At 38.8% G+C, this 20,007-nt stretch overlaps 4 protein-coding genes across 5 annotated transcripts in view; 1 reads left to right on the top strand and 3 right to left on the bottom strand.

The window, feature by feature from the left end:
- LOC123874935 (serine/threonine-protein kinase D1) overlaps positions 1-20,007 on the top strand; it is a 62,853-nt gene that overhangs the window by 264 nt on the left and 42,582 nt on the right. For both annotated transcript variants that reach the window (XM_045920509.1, XM_045920508.1), the window contains exon 2: positions 12,461-12,505. The gene's annotated coding sequence lies outside the window, so the exon portion shown is untranslated. The remainder of the gene's footprint in view (positions 1-12,460; positions 12,506-20,007) is intronic.
- Positions 6-4,946, bottom strand: LOC123875320 (esterase FE4-like). Its single transcript, XM_045921073.1, has 5 exons — positions 4,740-4,946; positions 3,227-3,456; positions 2,389-2,606; positions 1,275-2,070; positions 6-577 (listed from the first exon to the last, which is right to left on the bottom strand). Exons 1-5 carry the CDS (start codon positions 4,944-4,946, stop codon positions 376-378), a joined length of 1,653 nt encoding a protein of 550 aa, XP_045777029.1. The 3' UTR covers positions 6-375.
- On the bottom strand, positions 7,333-15,115 carry LOC123875319. Its single transcript, XM_045921072.1, has 8 exons — positions 14,975-15,115; positions 14,543-14,757; positions 13,638-14,333; positions 13,264-13,518; positions 12,753-12,922; positions 9,688-9,821; positions 8,034-9,238; positions 7,333-7,582 (listed from the first exon to the last, which is right to left on the bottom strand). The coding sequence occupies exons 1-8, from the start codon at positions 15,113-15,115 to the stop codon at positions 7,333-7,335; spliced, it is 3,066 nt and encodes a 1,021-aa protein (XP_045777028.1).
- Positions 16,830-19,787, bottom strand: LOC123874941. The gene is made up of 2 exons (XM_045920522.1): positions 19,076-19,787; positions 16,830-18,917 (listed from the first exon to the last, which is right to left on the bottom strand). Exons 1-2 carry the CDS (start codon positions 19,217-19,219, stop codon positions 17,025-17,027), a joined length of 2,037 nt encoding a protein of 678 aa, XP_045776478.1. The 5' UTR covers positions 19,220-19,787; the 3' UTR covers positions 16,830-17,024.

Below are 20,007 nucleotides of genomic sequence, written 5' to 3'. Positions count from 1 at the left end.
GGTATTTGTTTTTGAGGACGTCATTTACAGCATTTCTTATGATATTGAACACATTTATTGGGTACGAATTACATTTAAACTTCTCCTTTATCATTTAAGTTACTAGATTTGAAGCTATGACGACTTTTACTGGTCTAGTTCTTGCGCTTTTAAAGATCCGCTTTAGTTAAAGAACATTCGATCGACATGACATAATACACGCGAGACTCGCATATTTATCACAAGACGTCAAAAAACCCACACTCCCAACTTAATTGCTACTTAATATTCCTTAATTAGTTTGTGTCTTATGTTTTTGGCTGTGTACTAAATGTGGTTCTATATTATGAACTGATTAGGTCTACTAATAAACTAGCGTGTATTTAATCATTTTATTTAATCTGATGCATTTGTATAAAACTTGTCATAAATGCGATCCCAAAACATCAACTGTTGGCTGGAAAGTAGTCCATTGGTCATAGTTTGTCTAAACATCAGGCATGGGATGTTACGCAGAACAATTTTGCTGTCAACCACTCTAGGTACCAACGGCTGCCATACTTCAGGTATTAGGAGAGTAGTCAGTGGTGTTGGGTCTCTGAAAAATAATTGTCTTAGTGGCCAAATTATTTGTAAAAATATGAAACAACTTACAAGCGAAGCAATTGATTATTTTAAATGTTATGCATATTGTTTTCTTCTCAGTAAAATTTTCTTTCCAAACTCATAGTAGAGTTTTGACATCTAATAAGATCTAAAGCTCTGTGTCCACCACAACGTAGATGGGCAGTGATGTTTAGCAGACCAATAAGATTATTGTCAGTAGATACAATAATATTTTCATATTTTCTATCATCTCTAGTGGATACCAAGCCTTAAATTGGGTGGTATAGAATAAATATTATTGAATTTGGAATGTGCTGGCGATGTGTGTTTTTGAATAAGAATTGAGCTATATTGTGTTTAATATACTTTACACCCTATGTTAAGCACAATTATAATGTCTCTGTTGTCAGTAAGGTTAAGTTTCAAGGCTGTGGCGGAAGGAGAGGGAAGTAAAATGCAACACTAAGTTACTTATAGTACCGCAGTTGGCAGTTCCAACCTCCTAGAGATAGAGTGTTGTCTCTGTCACTCTTATTTGTGTGATGTTTTAACTTTAATGGGCCAGTCTCTTGCAATGTTATGACTATTTGCCCAGTGATTACACTGAATAAAAACTTAGCCAGGGCTGCAAGTTCAATATCTGAAAAGTATTTGGTAATTAAATAAACAAAGAGAAAAAAACTACTTACCCCAATTTTATAAAATTATTCCACATATTCATCAATATTTCTGCAATAATTTCATCATAATCTTCCAACTGGTTAGCAATAATATACTTAAACACATCTCCGAAACCCGCACCAGGAATATTGGCATGTTTATTATTACTCTGCCTTCCTTTATATAGAAATTTCATTAGAAATACTAAGTTTTTGTTATTTGCATGGTTTGCAGCTGATTTTACGACTGGATACTCCATAAATATATCGTTAACATATCCAACATAACTTTGAACTACACTTTCTGTTAACCCAAGGTCATCAAAATAAGAATCCTTAACTATGGATGCAACTTTATTTCTCATCTTTTCATTGTCAAATATTAAGTTGTTAGGGAGTAAATTGTCAAAATATTCTGGTATAACATTAAATCTGTCAGTGTTATCAGCAATTATTGAAATCTCTTCTGCATTTGTATAAATAACTATCATTGGAACTTTCTGATATTTGCCACTTTTCAAATATTCTCTCGGATCTTTGTCTAATAAACTGTTAATAGAGTATTGAGTCTCAATACATGGCAAGAAATTTGTTGATGTATTCACAGTTTTTTTATATGAAACTTTGTAGAAAAACTCTTGTAAAAGCACATGTTCTGGTTCATCTTTGTAGCCCAAATCTTTTGCCAAGTTAAATGCATTTAACACTGGTTCATGTGAAACAGCCGATGGTGATAATGCAGAGCCTGATTCCAGTATAACTTTGTGAAAGAGGTCTTTAGTTAATCCAGAAAATAATAAGAGCTCTATGGACATTGCTCCAGATCCTGCAAATCCAAAGTTAACAATGAAATTAGGCTTATTTTGTGGTTTAACTACATATTATAATGTAAATAACGACTCATGCAACTGGCTTGGAATATCGATAATTCAAAATCATCATTATTAATTACTGTTGCATTACCTGTTATTTACATTATAATGAATTGATTTGTCTCAATTAGGTCACTTCAAGGTGACCTCTTTCGATTGATCTTAACTCTTAAGTATGTTTTATTGTAGTGAGGTTATTAAAAGTTTATTCCTGAACTCAAAAAGTAAACATACAAAGAAGATAGGTATTCATTCAAAAAGTTTGTCAGTACCTGTACCATAAGCTGTCACATCTGCCGGGTTACCTCCAAACTGCTGAATATTTCTGTTGACCCAGTACAATGCTGCCACTTGGTCTTTAATACCAGCGTTGCCTGGTACATCTGGCAAGCCAAGGCACAGAAAACCCAGTACTCCAAGACGGTAATTGAAAGTTACAAATACGAAGCCTTGTTCGAGAAGTCTTCTAGGAGCATTATGAAGACCCCATCTGAAAATTTGTTAAGTAAACATATCTATAACTGTCATCTTTTAAACAAGGTTAGGTAGATGGGTAATTTTTTTTTTTAATTTATAGACAAGCCCTTGGCTCCAATAAGACATGCTGGCCGGATAGATTTGATGCAGAAATATAAAATTAATTGTGAATAATGTGTAATGTTTGTTTTTTGGAAGAACAGGTGCAAAATTCAAAACAAATAGGTATTTCTGTCATAGTTGAGATTTATTTCCATGTCACTAGACAAAAGTAGGTACAAGAACAATGTTATTATACATATACAAAAAGTGATTTATTATACCGACTGAGATACAGATAGTGAAAATGATGTCATTAAAAACATCATGTAAGAAAATCATGCAGGTACAGTAAAATGCACACATTTTATACAGCAGTGTGCTGTACAAAACCATACAAACCTAACCTTACCTAACAAAACGAGTCAAGTGCAAGTTAAACTTGCACACAAAGGGTCCCGTACCATCATAATTCATACAAGATATATAAGACTAACTATATAATTTTGAGGAACGGAACAAACAGACGGACGGACAGCGGAACCCTAATAAGAAGTGAGACCTGGCAAGAAGCAAAAATCATCCTATTCCTACCCCTGTTGAAATCCTCCAGCATGGAAGTGCACAATGACTGGCTGCGACGCGGCGTGCTCCGGAGTGAACACGTTGACCACCAGGCAGTTCTCCTCGCCAGAGCCATCGGGCTGAGGACACTTGACGCGGTGAGTCGCCTCGAAGATGCCGCTCCATGGAGGTGGCGGCTCTGGCGCCTGTGAGCACAGAATGTCCCGATTTTGTACCGTTATAGGCATACCGAGCGATTGCTGTTGAAGATACTGGTGGTAAACTTTCAAGGCACTGTTCACGACAGTTATATAACTTATATCAAAACGCTGAGGCGTCGACGCCACTGGTAGGCGTCAAATGTTCCTATACAACGAACCAAAAGCTTAATTTGCTATAATCCGCTAAACCAGACAAATCTGTATGGTGCAACATGCAGCATGCGATATGCACCGCCCGCCCACTGCTAAACATGCAGGAAAAGCCAGCCACCAAGCAAGTAATACGCACCACCAAATTCCAAAACTACTCAACGCACGTTTCGCCCCAACGTCAGAGCATCCTTAGGAGTTGTAGGGTTGTAGACCTTACAATGACAAATTGTATAGTTTGCAATTTGACACTTTAGTACAGCAGAAATAGTATCTAGCGTTTGCTAGTAAGAATGCCACGCGGAAAAAAGAGATCTATATAATATTGTGTCACACACTGCCTATTAGCGCGTTGACTGCGTTGGCTACACACATAGACATACAAAGAGAAATACAGTAGTCTGACGGCTTTGATCTCGGTAAATGTCGAACACGACAATCCTTCAACATAGGACCCTAACTACAACAGGCGTATCCGGGTCGCTCTTTCGTTACACACTTGCATTATTCTGTGGCAAGGCTATGAGCTTTTGTGTGGGTCCTAGTTTGCGAAAAAAATATCTACATGCGAAAAATTAATGTAAGTAACTGTGTTTCGTGAGGTCATAGCAAACATTTGCAATTAATTAACGCGCTCTACTCTTGCGTCACGCGACCAGGCGGGACCGGCTGGGTTTTTTATTGTCACTCTAATCATAGGATATTGCTCTCTATGTTTATATACTTACTCTTATATAGGGTTCCGTACCTCAAAACCCGGAACCCTTATAGGATCAGGATCAGTCTGTCTGTCAGGAAAACCTATAGGTTACTTCCCGTTGACCTAGAATCATAAAATTTGGCAGGTAGGTAGGTCTTATAGCACAAGTAAAGGAAAAATCCGAAAACCGTGAGTTTGTGGTTACATCACCAAGAAATAAATAAAAAAGGTGTTTCAATTTTCAAAGTAAGATACCAAGTGAAGTTTCATATGAAAGGGTTTTGTAAAACCTGCACATTGTAAAACCGATTTTTATTTATTTTTATGCATAATAGTGTTTGATTTATCGTCTACCGATTTGTCGGAAAAATAAACGAGTACGGAACCCTCGATGCGCGAGTCCGACTCGCACATGGCTGGTTTTCTTAGTTGAAATATGGTCGGCACAGCTAGAGTAGCGTCTGTTACTGACCTTAAACCTGTCGAACGCGGTGGGCGGGCGGGCGTAGGGCACCCCGCGGTAGGCATAGTGCGGCGGGCGGCGCGCGTAGTACCCCCTGACTGCACCCTGCGTCGTAGCCGCGAGGCGATGCCGCGCCGGGGCCGGGGGGCCGCTTGCCCCGCAGCCCAAGTGCGTCAACAGGTGGACTAGACCCATGAGCCTTAACCGGTCCAACATTTTCTTTTTTTATCAGTACTCTTTTATCACCAATTCACGAGAATTACGAATAATATACAGGTGAGTTTTAAAACAAATATAAGAATTTGTATTTATTGTATTCAGTTTCCGATTTAGTATATATATGTATAAACTTATGGCTATATTTTTTTCAAAACTTACGTTACTTGTGTTAAAAGTTATAAGATTTTTAACACGAGTAACGCTGTTTATTTGATGACTAGCTGTGCCCGCGACTTCGTTGGCGTGGAATAGTGACCGCGCTTTATATAGCCACGGACGCTCAGGCGCGAGACGTGTAGTACGTACTCTGTACGTTAAAAATGTTCGCCGTGATTCTTTAAATTGACATAACTTTTTTATTTATGAACCGATTGACATGAAATAAACACTAAATGTTAAGTGAAGCTTACTACAATATATTAGTGAAAACCGTATCTAAATCGAATAAGCCGTTTCTGATATTAGCGTGCACAAACACACAGACAAACAAACAAAAAAAAATTAATTACAATTTCGGGTTCGGCATCGATATAATAACAACCCCTGCTACTTTTTTTTATATATTTCCATTGTACAGACACCACTTTTCTACAATTTTATTATATGTATAGATATATAGATTATGAGGAAAAAACCGCAGTGTAACTCAATTAAAAAAAACCAACATGGATATCGCGTATCACTAAAGTTCGAAAACTTTAAAGTTTTGAAAGAAATTCACACTGTGTTAAAACTCTTTAAAACTTTTTAGTTTCCAGTGTTGAAGTGATTATTGTGTAAAAACAGATAGGCTTATCGGGAGTCCTATTTCAGTGAAAGTTAGGTGAGTAACTGAATACCACGATTGACGGTATCCTGCACGAATGTAGAGTTATCAAAACAATATAATATTAGGTAATGTAAACTTCCCTTCGCTATAATATAATGTAAGTATGTTGTATGTTTTGAATATATGTAGTTAAAAGGTTTAAGCTATGTTCACACTGCGCGACTACAATGTGTACACCTATCCCGGCTACATTGGTTTGGCGTTAGACGATTATACCCCAATTCAATTAGCATTAGACCGTTCAAGTGTTACCACTCAGTTTAGGGCGTCGATTATCGCGATTATTATGGCGTTGTTGGGCATTGACGTTAACCTTAATGTAGCTGCAACAGTAGTGCGTTGTATTGTAGCTGATCACTAGACCCGTGCTTCACAGACGCGGTCGAATGGCGTTGTAGTCGCGTAGGTGTGTATGGCGCCATTGAAAGTATCGCGGGAGGCAACCGCCGCGCGGCTGACGTTCCCGCTTCGTAGTCGCTTTGGTCGCGCAGGTTTGGATTCCCACTAGATTACAGCATGGGGTTATTTAAGGGGCGGACCAACCACCAACGACCAAAATTCCTTAAAGGCTGGCAAAGTATCGGCGGTTCCTCTAGTGCTGCAAATGTTCATGGGCGGCAGTAATTACTTAACATCAGTTGACCCGCCTGCACGTTTGCTCGCTATTTTTAAATTAAAAAAAATCTCACACCTAAAATAAACATTGTGTATTTAATCCTTAGTTTATGACCTGCACAAACTACTTACTATATTTATTTGTCTAAAATTCTCTAAAATTCATTTATTTTGTTTTATCTTAGAATGGGACCCAAATAAAATTTATAATGCTCCATAAATATTTTTCTTTAATCATTAAATAAGTTCAATAGTATAATTTAATTTAAAACATACCACTTACAAGAAGATGATTTATCAATAAGTAAATAACAATTTATGTAATAAAATATGTACATGGCTTAGTCAATATTGACTTGGTGCTTTAACTACCATTAACTACATAGACATTTATGTTAATTATATTTCCATTAAAAATGCTTAGTCGTATGAATCATGTCTGGAATACAGACTAACGTAAAAAGATAGACAGGGAATGACCCAGTAAGATGCCCATATCAAAAAGGTTTTTCTTAAATTCCCTGGTAACATGCTAATGCTGCGTACAGACTGATGAAAGGTAACATGCAATGTAACGTGAAAGGAGGATTTCATCAGTGTGGACGCAGAGCGTGCTCGAACATCGCATCTGTTTCCGGCTTCACTTTTTTTAACCTCCGACCCAAAAAGAGGAGCGTTATAAGTTTAACGTGTGTATCTGTGTATCTGTCTGTGGCATCATAGCTCCTAAACTAATGAACCGATTACAATTTAGCTTTTTTTAGGCTGGATCGAGAGTGTTCTTAGCTTTAATCCACGAAAATCAGCCGTTTGAAAGTTATCAGCTCTTTTCTAGTTACCTTCACTTGTCGGGGGTGTTATAAATTTTTAATTTACACTTGTGAAGACTGTCCTTCGTCCATCTTTTTCTTTAGTCTGTACGTTTAAGATAAATTCAAATCATCCTCGTAAAACGCCAAATCGTCCTAAGATAGATAGACCGCTTACTAAAATGTAGAGAGACGGTTTGTGAACAAATCCCGGATTATTCTCTATGAAATGATTGTCGTAGATCTCCTGCCAGACTCGTAAACGATTGACATGAAGGCCCTTCTGCATCTGGACTGTAGCACCTATTGAGAGCCAGTCCTCTTCAGCTGGTGTTACGTCTTTCATGTTTGTCCACACGATGTTTTCTACCGAAGGCGTCCTGTATGAAGTAATCTGTTGTTAGCTAGTTTTCATTTGAAAAGTGGGTATTAAGGGGCAAGCGACGGGTCTGCCCGCGAAATTCAAATTTAATTTGGTTTTTCGCAATTTGTAAACTAATACGACAACGTAGGCTTATGGCATTTTAATTGCGACAATGCCAGTATCATTCTCACAGGTTTATATAAAAATCTTTACTTGAAAAGGTCCAGTTTAAGAAATTAGCTCTAGTATCGACTAATTTGTGAGAATAGTATAGGGAACAGGGATCAAAGGGTTTTTAATAGATATATGCAAAGTAAGTGTGTAGATTCAATAGTATTGCGTTATGAGGGGATCGAACATAACTTGAAATGGTTCATGTAATATACACAGTTCCTCTGACCAGAATATGAATAACTTGCTATCAGACACCCGTCTCCACTTTCCAATTAAAGTGCAATGTAACTTACCCCACCTTAATGAAGCTAACCCATAAACTCGTCATTATAAGTCTCATACGAATTTGTTCTTCATTTTTAGTAGTTTCTTCACTTCCGCTGAACACGAAGGTCAAAGAGTCACCTCGAGTAGACGCATCAAAGGCTTGTTTCAAATCCGGATTGTTGAAGGAGTACTCATAGAAATACACGTTGACTCCTCCCTTTACCAACAATCTGGCACCTCTCAATCCAGGGTTTAGATATCCGGTGTCAGTAAACAATTGGGAAAGCTGATTGACATCGGTCGTTGTAATATCCCTCTCTCCGAAGTAAAAAGACCTCACTTGCCTTCCTACTCGTAGTTTGTCTTCGTTGTTCTCAAATGTAAGGTCGTTTGGAAGCAACAAGGATAAGTTTTTGTTAAGTTCGGATAAATTGTTTTCTGTTGTTATTTGTCTCAGAGCTTCGCTCCATGCGGCATGGTTCGCCGTTCCTGCCATGTACGCTAGATTTGTTTGATTCCTGCTTAACAATAGCCACGGACTTTCTGTTATGAAACCAGTTTCTTTTTCGATGCACGGTCTAAAGTCAATATCGGCAGAGCTTCTCACTAATGCTTCCAAATCTATTTTACCCTGTAGTATACCGGGTGGCAAGGAACTCGCAGTGGCTAATGGGTTTCTGTCTATTGCCCATGGTGAAAGGCTGAAGCCACTCTCTGTAATCGCTCGGGAAATATACGGTCGAGATATATTTGACATGAGTAAATATTCCACAAGAGCCCCGCCGGCACCCGCGCCACTGACTACTATGTTGGAAGGATCACCATCAAATTGCGCTATGTTTTCAATAGTCCATTTTAAAGCGAGGGTCAAATCCTTGAGAGCGGCATTTCCTGGAGCAGTCTCATTCCGGACACACAGAAAACCTAATGCTCCGAGTCTGTAGTTTGGTAAAACTAGGATTATACCGTTATCAACCAAATTCTTTGGGCCATAAACTAGAGGATCGCTGCTTCCGGTAGAGAATGAACTGTCATGAATGTGGAACAATACGGCGGCTAGTTTTGTTCGCTTGTCGTTCTGGTCGGTTTCCTTAGGTGCAGGTTTAAAAACGCTTAAAGTGAGGCAGTCGGGGTCACCGAGATACACACCATTCTTCATTTGAGGGCACTGAGATTTGTGCTCCTTTTTTTCTAGTATCTCATCTTCCCATTTAACAGGTTCAACAGGTTCCTGCAATTAAACTTACTATCACTGAAATTAAAGGTGCTGGACATTAAGATAATTAAGTTTCGCTCCTAATTTAAAAAATAATAAGAAAGTACATACATTTTAAGATTAAGATATATCTTAAAGATTAAGATATATTTCTCTTTTTAACGATGAAAATGAAAATGAAAAATGAAAAGAAAAATATTTATTTACCAAATTACAAAGTCTTACACACTAGGTAATCCTGTATCGTGGGTACTCGAATCAACAATATGCTGATATACAATATTTATGTAGGGGTTAATTATTGTTTTTGTACATAAATCAATAAAATAAATAAATAAAAATAATAGCCTACGTTCATTAGCTATGTATTTAATGCAAGCTATCAATATCAGTTGTGTTTTAGATGAGAATAGCTTACACATGGACAGTGCTATTTTGGCATTTCAATATTCGTATGGCTTTACCTGAAGAGGATTTTCGCTGAACGCTCCATATGGTATATCAAAAAATTGCAAGACACCACCCTTTTCAACTCCTCGAACGCTGCCTTTTGTAGTGTCAACCACGTTCTTCAACGTTTGGTCTTCAGGATTTCTAGCTAAAATTTTGCCAGTGGAACCGATTTTACCATTTTCACTATCAATATACTGCGCGTTGGCGTAAAGTGCGCCAACAATTACAAATATTAACTCCCACATTTTGAACTTTTACATTACAAAATTGCCTTTAAATTTATTAAATCCCTACTTAAATAATCTACAGTTTTCTTGTATCCAAAAAATCTAGGTCTGTCGACGCTGGTATCTATTCTATTGCACTATGTGGTGGTGGACAGTAAAGTGGTTGTGACGAGTACAGGACTCGCCAAAAATTGACGCCGAAAATGAATTCATATGAAAGCACCGCCCTCGAAACTAAAGCACTGATAAAAAAATTGATCACCTTTAAGATAATCATATACAAAAATGTTATAATTAAATTTTGGGGAAGTTTTGAGGTTTATTCCGTTTATATCCACCCTGATACAATTACCTGTAAATCAATGACCCTGAAACAGCCACGTATGTCCGTCTATCCACCTCGGACGGCGAATTTTTGTATTATTTTTAGGGTTCCGTATCCGAAGAGTGCCAACGAAACCCTATTACTAAGCCTCCTCTGTCTGTCCGTCTGTCTGTCAGCGAGCTGTAGCCCCGTATCTCATGAGAGCGTTGAAAGGGCGTTCCATATCCTAGCGGCTCAAATTACGTGTCCTAGAATTTCGACTACGTACGGGTGCAGAGTGCAGACCTTGGCGATGGTTGGTCACGTCATCTAGTCTAGTTTCATTATAAAAGATGCTCTATACAGGGTGTAACCTGTGCCTGTATATCTATACTACTACTAAATAAAATTGGAGTGTCTGTCTGTAATTTCGAAATAATTACCTCATATTAAGCTCATATGGTTATTTGAACGATACCAACACTGAATCACACGTTTTTAAAATTTTTGTCTGTCTGTTTGAAAAGGCTAATCTTCGGAACGGCTGAACCGATTTTGACGGGATTTTCACTGACAAGTAGAGGATTAACCAGGGTGTAACATAGGCTACTTTTTTAACCGACTTTCAAAAAGGGAGTTGTGTTTTTCTTCCTATGTACACCGAAATCTCCGAGATTTCTGAACCGATTTGCGTAAATTTTTTTTTTGATCGATAGAGGAACTTTGTGACATTGTTTCATAAAAAAATTGTATTCAACCTTTTCAATCCTGATGCTGCAATCAAAAGTTCCCACGGGATTTCAGACCCTAAATCCACGCGGGCGAAGCTGCGGGCATCAGCTAGTTGTTTTATATAAACGTTGGCGCTTTAACAGACGGGTGCTCGTGTCTAATGGACTGAGAGAGTGCCTGCGTTTATGTAATCTGCCTGCACTTTACTGACAGGTATAATGGCCTCATCTTAATGACTTTTTGATGAAGATTTTCAAGGAATATACTCGTAAATAAAGGCGAGTGAATAATACCCCTTCTAAGTTAGCCCGCTACCGCTATTATCTTAGAATGCATTATCATTTAGCACCACTAGGGTGATTCGCTAACTCAGTGTCTAACACTGAATGATACGGGCTCTACGGTAGCTCATTTTTAATCCATTGAAGAGTTTCTACGAAAAAAACCAGTCAGAAACAGAAAAAAAGAGTAACAAACATACACACAATCTTTCTCCTTTATAATATTAGTGTGATCAAACTTTTAACCACTTTTGTCCGCGAGGATCCAATAAGCTTAATTTATTATTATCTGCAATAAGCAGTGTTATCTGTCACTATCTCCCCTTTGCCCACTCGCGATAACGACAGCTTTTTGTCTGTTTAAACATTTTGGGCTATTGCGAATTTGTTATGTGCTAAAATACAGCTACACGTTTCGACATATTGTATATTGATAAATATACACCTACAGTTACCACTAACTCAGGAAGAAAATTGAATTCTGACAGGTAGGTTATTATAACCAGACATTTGGGTTTATGTCTCATAAACGCATTAAACCTGTCTCGTTTTAACTTTCAAATAAAATCCGAATAATATTAAGTATGTTCTGTAGATGCTGTACATAGATCTCGGCTCAAGATAAAAGATAAAAAAGTTGTATTAAAGTCTCATCGGACTTCGTCTGTGATGGCGTTTGCTGGCGCGCGTGCTGTGCTTGTTTGTAGTGTTTTTTTGGTTAAGAGTGGCTGGTTTTTGTGTTAGTTGGTGTTTTTTGGTGGTGGAACTGACAGGGAAGCGCTCTAAAGGGGCGCCGCGCGTATGTCGGCGGGCGCCGGCGCAGACGGAGTCCATACTTGTATAAATTCAATAACTTGAAAATATCACAAACTTGACATTGGCTAATCAGAGTAAAGCCAGATTTAAAGAAAAAAAAAATCTCATCTGTTTTCCATCAGAAGACAGAAATTCAACCCAAATTCTGACAACTATACCCTGTTCAAGGAAACCAGCTAATAGGGAAATAAGAAACCGCATGTCTTTGTGTATGTGTGTATGTTTGTTTCTCTTTCACGCAAAAACTACTGGACGGATTTGGCTGTTTAGAACGAAGATAGTTTGTACCTTGGATTAACATATATGCTACTTTTTATCCCGGAAAATAAAAGATTTCCTAAGAGATTTTTAAAAAACCTAAATTCACGCGAACGAAGTCGCGGGCATCAGCTAGTTTTTAATATTCTTTATTTTTGTATTACAGGTGGACTTCATCATCTCTCAGCAAGACGACTGCAAGATAGAAAAGGTCTGTACATAACTCTTTATTGTAGCTACTCCACCTAAGGAGTAAAGTGGAGTCGAGGTCTCTTTTAACAACCACCAAAATTTATTTTAACGTTTAACTATTTTTATAAATAATAATATAAAAAGATTTATATTTATAACATCTACATTCAGCTTTATTGAATTCTCCTTAGCGCCACTCAACTTCGTGAGTGTGCGTTGTGCCTAATAATATCAACTTTTTATACAGAATAATTAAAAAGATCGGCTCCTTCTTCTGTCAAAGTAGTATTTGTCGTAGACATCCTCCCACATCTGCGCTTCCTTCACAAAAGGGAACTCTTTCATCCCCATCTCTGTGTTGATATCCAGCACCTTGGGATACTGAGGGTTGAGTGGCACCCAAACAGAATCCTTAGCGTTTGCCGGTGTTGGGTTTCTGTAAATAATGTTTAAAGGTTCAAAATTTTGTACGAGTTGGTCTTACTGAAACGAGTAGCGCTCTGTTTCTCTAGCACCAAACTTTAAAAGCAACTATTGATTGAAACGCTGAAGTGCAGTTATAAATCAACCTGGAAATTGAATTGAAATCGAAATCTAGTGGAAATCATTTTATGGCTTAATTCCTACATAATCTACGAGACTGACTGAAATTCTTACGTCGTGAAAGCTTTACGTCGAAAAATGGTTTTCCAGTAGTTACGATGTCAATGACTGGATGAGAGTCCAAAATATACCAAATATCCTAAAGAATATAAGCAATATGATGGATCAACTTACAAATGTTTAACGAAATTCGTCCAAAGTCGTACCAGATTCCCCTGAACGGTGCCATCGTCTCCGTTCAAATCTCGTCCTTTGTCGGGAAACAAATAAGCTAGTTCATCAGAATGGGCTGCTCCCCACTTGGCCATTCCCGGCTCTTCCTCCACGCCTATGTTACCAGAGTAAGAGAATTGGTAATAATATACAGGATGGTGCGTGTGAGCGTGGAAACGTGCGCTTCTATGAATGTGGCTTAGGAAATAGGCATCCCTGTGAAAATGAAAATTAATACAATTTCGTATAGTCAAGCAGACTATGAAGGAAAAATATCGAGAAAGTCTGCTATCAAACAGGTTTTACTCATATATAAAACAGTTAAACCACCTCACCTATGGTATGCTAATACAGCTGCCATTGTCATATTATCGGAAAAGTACATTCCATCTATCTCTTTCATAATTTTGGAAACATCTCTTTTTCTCGATTGCAATTCTATCGGAAGCAAGAACGACGTCTCTTGAGACATCCTCCGGACAACCTTCGCTTCCTTCAGCGTTGCCGCGAATATGTAACCTTCATTGTTATTGAACCCCATCATCATAGGTACTGATATAATCTTTCCTCTGGATAACATTTCAAAAGGCGATGAGGAGAGCAAGCGTTCTTCATTCTTGATTGAATTTTCTATGCACATACCAAACGGTAAATAAGGGAGTGTTAACTGATCGGCTTTAGAACTAAGTTCTGTTGCGGAGGTCCTTGTCAAGATATCCCTGCTCGAATTTAAACTCATTTTCAAAAGCTTAGTTCTGTTCTCGGCATCAAAGTTAAACGCCCATGGGGCTAAAATAGTTCCACTCTGTAGTATGACCCCGTGGAACAATCCATGTGCCAGGGGCGTCAAGGTTAGGGCTTCCACCATTGCGGCACCGAAGCCCTGTCCCGCTACTACAACTTTGTTAGGATTGCCGTTGAAAGCGACTATGTTGTCCCGGATCCATCGCAGAGCTAGTACCACATCCTTTACTCCTGCATTGCCCGGGATTTTATCTTCGCTTGAACATAGGAATCCTTGTGGTCCCAATCTGAAAATCTCTGTCAGTTGTAATTTATTCAATCCTCCTCTTCATTCTCATCAAACCATCGCTGGTTTCAATCAAACCAACGGGAAGTACCCTATAGGTTTTCTTGATAGAGACCACAGACAGACACACAGACAGACAACGAAGTGATACTATAAGGGGTCCTTTTTTCTTTTTGAGGTACGGAACCCTATTAAGATTCAAAGCTTTACCTGTGTCGGATAATAACCACAATAATCCCTCCTTTAACGAGTCTCGTGGGGTTGTACTGTCCACTGCCGCCAGTAACCCATGCCAGCACTGGCAAGGATGACCCGGTTGGCGTGTTAACATCTAGTTGAAGGCAATCTTCCGCTGCTGAACTGGAGGAACAGTGTGATTCGCGGGGTTCCCTGATGTTGGGCCACACTGGGGCGAGAGTTCCACGCTAAAAATACATTCATATTACTCTACGGGATGTTTATGTAAACGGTCACTAATTGCTACATATCGTGTAGCTCTATGAAAACGTTCTAAAAGCGATTACGCACTCATCTGATCCGAATCCGACGGATGTAAAAAACTCGGATATTGCTTACGCACTAATCCGATCTCTGATATCAAAGGTGTATAAAATCTTTCGTCAAAGTATGAAGTGTACAAACCTTAAACTTTCCTGCAGGGCCAGTACTAACAGACGCGTATGGTATTCCGTTATAGGCCACATATCCATCTCTCGAAGTGCCTCTGATTTTCCCCTGAGCTGTGCTCACTATGTTCTGGTATGCGACGTGCATCCTACACATTATTGCGATCAGGAATAGCAGCAGCATTTCAAATCTTTATACTCAAAAGGCAAAGTAGAATTCGGGTATATTTGCTAATTTATTTTCAAAGATCACAGTTTCACAAATAGACTGAGTTTGTTAGTGGTTCTACTTGGCAACGTTCTGAGTTTTGAATGTTGTTAACAAAATAACTATGACATCATGGCTTGGATATAGGCTAATCACACAGCTTTTGCACTGCACGTTTTTTGCAGGATAAATCTTCCGAATAAAATAGTGACGAATACATTGCAAGAAAATATAATGGTGCAAATGCTATTTTTTAAAGAATTTATTAGAATTTCAAATGCTGTGTGAACGGGAACTAAGTTGCACACTAGAAGTACCGCGTGAAACGTGTAAAATCAGTTAGAAGGACTATAGTTTTTAATCGATCGTTATCGCGGTTTGGTGACATGGGCTAGTGCCCTTTGGAGCATCGCGTGCTGCCACTTGTCGCTCAACGTTGGAACTATGGTGGATGATTTAGTATTTTTAGACAAATAATATTCCCTCTATCCATAATATTAAAAAAAAATCGTTTTATTTCAGGTTAGGGACCCATATAAACAGTAAAAAAATACAAAATATAAAATATATGTAGGGAAAGGAGGAATATTCATTGTTTGTCTAATGGATCCGACACAATGGTCGCTAACCATGGACCTCATAAGAAAGCTTAGTAGGCTGAGATCGATAAAGCGCACTTTGACTATGCTCAGACTTAAGTTTCAGTTAAAACGAGACAGGTTTATGCTAGCAATATAACGCTATCTCGTTTTAACAGTATCTTAAGTCCAAGCAAGGTCAAAGTGCACTCTATAAATCTCAACCTTAGTCACTCAGCGTGCGATGGAAAGATGCGTGGAGGTCGTTTCTCTACGTCATCAAATCAGAAATGCATGTTGCATGCTGCATATTGCACCATACAGATTTCTTTGGTTTGGCGGATTGTAGCAAATTAAGCTTTTGGTTCCTTGTACGTCATGGACTTCCGCAAAATAACGCCTGCTTCTATACTAGGTACATCTGTAGGAGAACCAGAGTAACCGATATATTCTATCAACGCGTTGTAAAGCTGAAGTGGCAATAAGCAAGGCACATAGTTTGAAACATCGATAGACATTGTGGTTTGAGGTCAAGGTGAGATGGGTGCCGCCCCCCCCCCCCTCCCCCCACCAGATGGACAGACGTCCTTAAACGAGTCGCAGTGAGCCGCTGCCGCTGGATTCAGGCAGCGCAAAATCATGGCGTGTGGAAGTCCCTACAAGAGACCTAATGCCCAGCGGTGGACGTCTATCGGTTGATAATGATAATGATGATGATTCCCCCTATTTCCCTGCAGCTAGGCGTATTGAGAGGGTATGATCTAAGTGCTTCAAACTGATAAGACTGTTCATATTATGCGTCCCAGGGGCTTCGTCGTTTTATCGATATCACTTTATGTGCTGACAATTTCGTTTGCAGCTACCGATGTGCTGATGCATGATATGGATAAGAATAAATTAAAGAACAATGGGTAATTTTGTATGGAACCCGTACCCACCGTGTAGCATTTTAGACTAGGTGTCATTTAGAAGAGGCATAACTGACTGACAGAAAAATGAATGAACGAATGAATGAATGAATGGGAGACCGAAGTTATGATAACTTCTTTTTTGCATTTTTAATTGCCAAGTATTATAACAATAGCATATTTTTCTGTTCTATAAACCAAATGAACAACCAGACATTCTTCCATTCTAAAAAGAGACCATCAGCTTAAAAGCTAAGACGTTCTCTCTTCCTTACCTCCATACCGTTCGTTTTTGCTACGGGCAAAATATTAAATAAAAAACCATCAATCTTAAAAAGCACAGTTTTATTACAGAACAAAGAAGCATCATTTTTATATGGTATTGCTACTTTCAATTATTACATCGTCCCAGGCATTTGCCGGACCAACGAAGTTATCTAGGTGCCTACCCACACCTAAGTACCATATTATGCTAACAGTGTGGGCACAGGCGCCTAGAGTTCTCATACCTGTCATGCAGGAACAATAATATGCTGCGATAGCTTCTCTGCCCTGGATGTTCTCTTTAAGCAAAATATATGTGTAATATATTTTATTCGAGACGTGCCTCGATAATATGCGGCCTCTAATTAATGAGCAGTTTTCTGTCACCAGCCCATGCTCCGCCATACTAGGGCTAGGGCTAGAAGATACCTCTATATTATATAAACCATCTCCACCTCGCAAATGCTCGGCAACGTACGATCTAGCGAGTTTTAAATGGTATGTTCCCAAACTGAATAAAATGACGTCTTCTTCTGTCAATTGTGGAAATGGTATTAATGTAGCCGTCATTGTAGTGAACACCGCCCGTTGTCGATTTATATTTTCTGTGACTACATAATTGCCCAGTATATTGTGTTCGTTTATTCTTTGAGCTATTATTCCGATAAAGGCTTGGGCATGCTCATTGTCCGTCAGAGGTTGCCTAAATGCATTTATAAGTGCTCCTGCAATGCGAAAGTCTGTAAACACGTGAGGGAGTGTTTTATTAATAAGTGTATGCCTGAATATCTTGTAGTCTCTTTTGAACCATCCATTTATGACTTCAATGACCCATCGCACTATTGTGATTTGTCGAGATTTATTTGCTTGTATGTCTGTGAGCTGTGTGGCATGTCTGTCTTTGCTCGGCGGCATATGGGCAACATAACCTGCACTTTCTATTTCTGGTATAGAGTCTCTGAACCCTCGATCTAAGATAAAAACGTCATCTGTTTGTAATACTATATGCACTGGGGACGTGGTATCATTCATAATATCACTCATGATTTGGGCATCCGTTTTGGTTGCAGCGTATGGTCCACATATATCTATAATATAGCCGTCTGGGCATGTAATTAAAAAGGGTTTTAACAGGTTTTTGTACTTGTGTAAGCTGTAGGTTTTTTTTTGAAACAAAAAGTTTTTACTTTTCTGGACGTATATATATGAACCATCACATAGAACTATCGCCACTGGATTTAAAGGGTTGGAGTATAAATATGATGGCACTGCAAGGCTGTGAGCTATGATATCATTACGGCTTATATGATTAAAACCTAAATGGCGAACAACAAAGTCCTGCGTCAAGCAGTTTCGTGCAGTTTTAAGTAAAACGCCAATCGTTTTTCGAGATACACCTATTTGTGAGGCTATACGAGTATTTGGTTCACCAGACCTAAGTTTTAATAAATAGACACCCAGTGCAGTTTTTGGTCTTTTACATTGAGCTAAAAGAGACGGTGTTTCACTTAAAATGGTTGAGAATTGTTGGTGTGTTAAGCCAGTTAGGTAAAATAGATCCTCAGGTGAAATGTTGTTTACATTGTCAAAATCTATATTTGTCTTATGTTTATATGCAGCTCGTAACGTGTCGATCATGTCTTTTAGCTGATCTGGCGTGAATATCGTCTCCCCATTTTCATACAGGGAGCTCCAATCATTTGAGTTGATGTGATGTGCACAAATGCGTGCATTTTCAGGAACGTATACGCTATAATCAACTAACAAAAGTACTTTTATAAAGCTGGACACTCTATGAAGTTCTTGGTTGATGCACCCGCGGAATAAGCAGTGACGCGCCGTATTTGCAACCCGCCTATAAGTTGGAACCGACGTTGGTTGCATGGTTGGTTGCTCTGGATTTCCGAGTTCTTGGTTTTGTTCTTGTTCGAACCTGGCTTGCTGTCTTCTTCCAGCTACCCAACAACGATGACACATATATTGGACTTGATTGAGGGCCATCTAAAAGAAAAAAACCTCAAGTTATCTTCATGTTATTTTTTATTTGAGGGCATACTTTGACGTTACGTATTAGGTATGAGTAAACACAAAGACACTGCAAGAGCAAATACTACTAAGTCATATGTATGATAAATGAAAACAGTTAAGTTTTTACTAACCTCATTTATGTTAATCCGTTCCATCACGTACTCTGTGAAGCCTGGATTGTCTTCCAAATAGTCTCGCGTCAGATGATGCCGGTTTCGGTCACGTAGTACTGATCTTGTACACGTAATACACACTACACGGCGTTCACCTTCCATTTCGTCAAATCCAGTCGTTAAGCAATACACTAAAGTCCGTTGTGAAGGCTGAGGTTGTAGGTAAAACAATGATAAAAAAACTAAGATGACAAAAATGCGCGCGCTCAAAGATAGTTCCAAACAGGTACTACCCGTACAGATAAAGAATGGGATTAGAAATGGCGGCAAAGTAGGCCGGTTTTGTCAGCATAAACGGGATGTATAGCGACAATCCGCTAAGTGCGAGTGAGAGGTTAGAAAGCGACGCCATTTTCAATACCATTCTTTATGTGTACGGGTAGTACTAACTAGTAACTTGGCGAGAACAAAAGATCGAGGCGGCGCGGCGGAGGTACTGACGCCACACTATCTATCTCACTTGCACTTATGCACATTTATATCGCGAACATGTTGAATGCGCTTGAGGGAAATTCGATGATTTTCGGCATTTTTAACGCCGAATATCTTTTTTCCCCCATGAGCTACAAAGTTGGTGTCATACAACAAGTTTAAATATTTTCAAAGACCTTTCTAATGGTACCGGTTTCAATTTGCTACAAGGGTGGGTACGTTTTGTTCCATGTTCTTTGTTGCCATAGCAATTGTAGAAAGTTTGGAAGCTACGCTTTTGATATTACGAGTGAAGAGTGGAGAGTTTATTGCAGCCAAAAATTATAAAAGTATCAACTTATTCTAAACGCACTACGTTGTATTGATCTCTGCTGCATAATCTAGGTTTTTTAAATAAAAATAGCGGCTAGGATATAGAACGCTCTACTGGCATCAGTTTACCCTTCCAATTTTAATAT

The sequence above is a fragment of the Maniola jurtina genome, chromosome 19 (assembly GCF_905333055.1).
Source record: "Maniola jurtina chromosome 19, ilManJurt1.1, whole genome shotgun sequence".
Classification (NCBI taxonomy): Eukaryota; Metazoa; Arthropoda; class Insecta; order Lepidoptera; family Nymphalidae; genus Maniola; species Maniola jurtina.
This window is presented reverse-complemented; position numbering and strand designations above follow the sequence as displayed.